Genomic DNA, 6,000 nt, shown 5'->3' on the forward strand with positions numbered 1-6,000 from the left:
TGTCCATCTCTGAATGGTTCACCCACACCACTCACTTTTGGGGCTTACCAGTCAATGACACATATTTGCAGGAAGTGCTATAACTTACCTTGCAATAACATTTGTTCTTTGTAACTCCATGCTAGTGATTCCCTGAACCACCCTCCAACTCTGTCTTAGAGAGCCTGCAGCAGTATAAATGTATGGAAGCTAAAGAAGGGTCATCATCTGCCCTAAGCATCCCTCCTGCTTATGTGAGGAGGCAAGAGTACATAAGCTGTTGTCACTCAATAAAAACTTAATTTTAAGCTCAAGAAGAACATACTTAAGAGAGGGAACAGTATTCACTGGAGTGACTTGACAAAACTGTAGCTAGGTATCCCTTCTTTCTGCTAACCCTTTATTCCATAACCATATCCCAGGAAAGCCGTTCTGTACCCACTCCATGTGTGTGGGTCCATTGGGTTCTACTTGGAGAAAATTAATAGCCAAAGATGGTGATGCTTTAGTCTATAAAAAAACTGTACAAAGACTGACTTGATAGAAAAGTTGCCCAGCTTTTTTTTCTCAAAGATACCTGAAAGGCACATCTGTCCACCCTGTCCCAGAGCATTTTAGATGGATTTACAGAATTCCAGAATCACAGAACGGTTGAGATTGGAAAGGACCTCTGGAGATCATCTAGTGCAACACCCCTGCTCAAGCAGGGTAATCTAGAACACATTGGACACGATTGCATTCAGGTGGGTTTCGAATATGTCCAGAGAAGGAGACTCCACAACCTCTTGGGGCAACCTGTTCCAGTGCTCCATCACTCTCACAGGAAAGAAGTTTTTCCTCATGTTCAGGCGGAACTTCCTGTGTTTCAATTTGTGTCCGTTGACTCTTGTCCTATCACCTGGCACCACTGAAAAGAGTCCAGCCCCATCCTCGTAACACCCTCCCTTAAGGTATTTGTAGACACTGATAAACTCCTAGTAAGACATTGATTCAGCTCCTAATAAAAAAATATTTTTGGTTCTCTAGTGCAGAATCAGTTCCAAACAGGAACTGTTTCACCAGCCACAAAAAATACCACGTTGGTTTTTGTGAGGTATGAACAATACCTCACAGTTGGCAAAATATTTTTTTTTCCATGATGCTTACATGCAAGTTTGTTTTACAGGCTTGTACAGTGTACTCGTTATTACATTTCTGAATATCATGCTAAACAAACTTTCAAGGCTAGTCTGTCTGACTTTAGCTTTGGAGAATGGAATGACAAAAGCTTCTTTAGAAAATGATTCAAAACAAGCATGCACAGTCTGTCATGCTCCTGTTTGAGTGGGAGCCTGAAGAGATTAACCTTCCTGGGCCAAAGTTGACTTATGTAAATTCCTCAAGTCCTTTCTATTACTTGAGAAAAGTTCTTTCCAGTACTTCAGAAAACTGAATTTGGTTTGTTGGCTGGGATTCGCAGAGTTGTTGATTTGTTGCATATTTGCTGTAAATTTCTATTGGGATCTCTGAGCTTGCAATGATCTAAGTCATCATCTTCTACAGATACTATTTTTGTTGAGAGAGGGGTGGCTTGCTTACAGGTCTGCCTCAGAGTATCATTTGGCAGTAATCTTGGTGCTCTAGCTGGATTTTGAAAGCTTTTTTAAAAATAAATTAGCCTTCATGGACTACTTTTATTCTCACAAGCTTCACCTTTATGCAGCTCATGGAATAGATTAACTTTTGAAAGATAGCAGTTTTAAGGTAGGAACATAAGATGACCATATGGCATGGGAGATCCATTTTGGTCTGAGGACAAGGAGAGTTCTGCGAGTCTCATAATAAAGAATTGTAGACTAAATAAAATAATTAGTAGGAGCTGACATCTTCAGAACAATCAAAACTGATGCTAAATATCTTTCTTTTGTTTTCTAATATAATTTTGAGTGTACATAAGGAGCAGATCTGCTGACCGTGTTAATGGTTTTATGTGTTCTTTTCTGCTCTGAAAAGTGGGTTATTTAAGATCTGATCCTAGGAGAGTATATTTATGTACTCTTTAATTACAGGCTACCCACAACAAATAAGCAGAAATGCATGAATGTAAGAATAACAGGCATGGTTGGATATTTCTCATTTTTGTAGCTGATTTTGAATGTGTGTTAGAGCAGAACCGTAAGAACATCATTAAGTGGAAGGAGGCAGTCTATACAGATCAGGTATCATTTGTTTTAGTTATGTCTGTACTACAGGAGATGTAGGCATTAATGTTACTGCTCTCTGTTAATGGATGCCTCTGGAATGTAATGATTTTTCTACTCCATAGGGACTTTATGCTAAACTAATAAACTAGCCTATAATGAGTCTAGATAAAATAAAAGGAAAAGATGTGAAGAAACAACGCGTAAGGTTATGCAGGTCTATAGATCTTTATTAAAATATTGTTTTAACTTCAGATTGAGGTATTATTTGTAGAAAAAAATCTACTAATTAAAATAGCCAACAGACCTAAAGATTGCAACTTAAGATGATTAAGAGGATTTAATGAATTTTAAACCTTAGCTGAAAAAGTTGAATTTAAAAATCAATGAAGTTGATAAGAACTCATATCGACTCTGAATGATTTTGAATACAGGAGTGTACCATAGATCTCTTGGAGTTTGTTATATGGAGGAAATTGTCAGTATATGAAAAAATATAAGATGACATTGATTTTAAGATGACAGTGATAAAGATGCTGGCAAAATAAGTTCTAAAATATTGGTTAAAGGGAACGAGAGAGAAAAATCTTGTGAAGCCAGAAAGCCAGTACTGGACAGGGTGAGCTAAATTTTGGGAACTCTACAAGCCAAATAATGTTGACTGAATCTTTTTTTTTAATCTATTTTGTTTCACAGGGATGCGGTAAAAAAATGTACACTTTTTTGAGGGGGACGAGGCAATTGCAAGTGCTGCGATTTCTGGGAATCTCTATTGGAGTAACACAGATTCTGGCTATGATCCTCACTATTACTTTGCTGTGGGCTCTGTACTATGACAGGAGAGATCCTGGGGCAGACCAGATCATATCCCTGAAGAGTGACACCGCACAACACCTGTCATGTCATTCAGTGGAGCTACTGAAACCAAGCCTAACACGGATTTTTGAACATACATCCATGGCAAACAGCTTTAATACACACTTTGAAATGGAAGAGTTATAGGTGATACAATGGATCGAAGAAGTCGCAAAGGGTTTTAATCTCTTCCTTTTTTCCTTTCTGATGGTGTTTTTATTCCGTTCCATCCAGTACACTGAGTATACCAGTCTTTCTGTGCTTCAGAAAACGGCTAATGAATTGTGGAGAAAACGCCTGCATGGGAAGAAAGATGATCAGATGTCTGTTTTGCAGCCTCTTAAGACAGCCATGGACCAGGGATGTTTTGGGCGTTTTAGAAGGCATTCGTTCACTGGGCACAGTACTGTTTAACCTACTGGCGCAGGATGTGTGATGTGTAAAGTACCGACTGATTCACAGGTAGAGGGATAGAACTAATGACGTACCCGCAGGAACCACCACCGAAAAGGAAGAAAGATACTTGCCTTCCAAAGAAGTGGCTCTGCTTTGAACCAACAGAATATGACTCCAGCTGAAACTGACTTTTATGTTTTTACCAAGCCATTTGGAAAATGTCTTAAAATAATCAGGGATCTGCGTGTATATAAATGTGTGTTTTGTGTGTGCATGGATAGCAGAACTGCAATTCAAGTAAACACTTGGATTTTAAAATTTGCAAGATTTGTTTAAAAGGCAAGATTCTTTTTCTAACAAAATCTTTATCTTAGTTATTGCTGTTAAAGATGTTCTAAAACTTCTATTTTTATCTAACATAACTGTTTAAAGTTTAAGTTTATTAAACAGAGATTAAAACAAAACTGACTGGACAATAGACTAATTTTCTGAGTAATTCTAGAAAATTCTTCTTGAAACAGTTTGTTCTGTGGACTATTTGTGAGTATTGCAAAAAAAATAAAATAAATAATAAAGCAGTCTTTCCAAACTGGGATCATATGGGAAGTAGCACAGTTTTGTAGATATATCCATTTTTCTGTTCATGTTTCCCCTCAAAATAGAGACAAAGGACTGCAAGAAAAATGCTTATTGTTCTGGATGCTATTGCAATAGTTATAAAAGTGCAGGAGGAAAAATTATACTTTGGCTTGTTCTTCATTAAGAGCTCTTTAGTGGCTTAAAATGCCATATGGAAACAACATTAAAATGTATTTATTGAGGTGGGAAAAGTGCATTTTACTGTATTTTTATAAACAATGTTTATTTCGCAGGGTTATTTTTACAATTGGCCACACTCCTGAAATATATATTTGCTCCACTGAATACAGTAGATCGTAGCATGTTTTTTTTGCGTAATATTGCATTTAAAAAATTATTTCCACTTGTTTTGGAATTTGTAAAAGGAAAAAGCAGTAAGGTGTGATTTGGTAGACAATAAAATTGCTATTGTCTTAAATTCCATAATGGCTTTTTTTTATTGTAAAGAACTAGAATATGAGTGCTTTGGGTGGGTGCGGAGGGGTTCTCCTCCTACTGTGAGTTAATTTGACATGTTTTTACCTATTCTACTTGTTCTGTCATGGAGAAATGAACTGCGAATTTCATTTTTTTTTCCTATTACTTCTAAGAAAGTTGCCAAAGCATCATGAAATTAGGATGACAGCTCTTCAGTTGTGTGGGTTTTTGTTTGTTTCTTTTAGCAGTCTCTATGGGGGTGTAATTATTTCACAGGTACCATTGCAAGCAAGATTACCCTTCTGTTTTTGTCACTCTCCTGCTCATCTTTCCCTCCCCAAAAGATCCTTCTCAATTTGTTTTTCCTCTGGAATTTCCTTGTCAGAAATGTATTCTCATGCGCTGTTCGGAAAGTCTGTTATGCCCAGACTTACTTTACTTATACAGCAGACTTCTGTCCTTCCCGCTGCTTATCCCGGGCAGCATTTCTGCAGTTATGCACAGTGGCCTTATGTAGAAAAAGAGGATGATGTATCTAGGAAAGCCTGGATGTAGACTTTGGAGTGCTACTGTGACCTGTGCTACTGTGAGGCTACACAGTGGATTGAGCCATTGCTTCTTGATTTTTTTGTTGTAGGAAAGTTTTCATTGTGGGTTGTCTTTTGTTGTTGCTTGCTAGACCCTGTGATAATTCTAAATTTCAGCCCCTTCCAAATAAAAATGTACATCCAGGCAGCTGTTATACTACTAGTGTAGGAAACCTTAGATTGTGCTTACCTACTTCTAACTCAGAGAGGCTTGAGTAATATTTCAGCGAGCTTTATCAGTTGAAAGTCTAGGCCTTAGCAGTATTTTACGGTGTAAGCAATCTTAACTTCAACTCAGACATTTCTGCTATATGCAGATGCTGTTTTAATGCAGATTTCTAAATTACATCTGAACCTAGGGAATTTTACCCTAAGTAAAGTGAAAATGTTACTGGAAGAGGTCCAGTTCTTTGCTCAGGAAATCCTGAAAATTAATTGAAGTTCACAGAGTATCATAGAATCAGTAAGGTTTGAAGGGACCTCTGGAGATCATCTAGTCCAACCCTCAAACGAGTGGCCCGTAACAGGGATTGAACCTACGACCTCGGCATTATTAGCACCATGCTCTAACCAACTGAGCTACACCTAATCCCAAAGGAATATATATGGAACCTACCTTAGCAGTGCCTCAGCTATCCTTATCTTGAGGTTAGGTTATATCATCCCATGGGAGGATTCCGCAAGCTCGGAATCAGGTTACCTGGGTATCTTTCCATGTTAGGGTTAGAGCTCATGAAGGAATATATATGGCAAGCAGGCTTGGCTAAGGAGATTCACTGGAGAAGTTTGCAGATAGAATTAGAGATACTGACAGGCAAGATCACTTTATTTTAAGTTTCCCAGGTGATTAACAAACACTGCCATTAGGTATAGGTAGATTATTCTGAGGGTGGGAATTCAGCTGTCTGAGAAGGGTGAGTAGTGTACACTTGCTGGGACAAGCTTAG

General features: G+C 38.0%; 1 protein-coding gene across 3 annotated transcripts in view; it reads left to right on the forward strand.

Annotated features, from left to right (window-relative positions):
- Positions 1-4,475, forward strand: part of TSPAN12 (tetraspanin 12) — a 51,127-nt gene extending 46,652 nt beyond the window's left edge. For all 3 annotated transcript variants that reach the window (XM_062566799.1, XM_062566809.1, XM_062566829.1), the window contains one exon: positions 2,856-4,475. In XM_062566799.1, coding sequence (XP_062422783.1) covers positions 2,856-3,161 — 306 coding nt within the window. In that variant the 3' untranslated portion in view covers positions 3,162-4,475. The remainder of the gene's footprint in view (positions 1-2,855) is intronic.
- The last annotated feature ends 1,525 nt before the right edge of the window (positions 4,476-6,000 follow it).

This window comes from Rhea pennata, chromosome 1 (assembly GCF_028389875.1).
Source record: "Rhea pennata isolate bPtePen1 chromosome 1, bPtePen1.pri, whole genome shotgun sequence".
Lineage (NCBI taxonomy): Eukaryota > Metazoa > Chordata > Aves > Rheiformes > Rheidae > Rhea > Rhea pennata.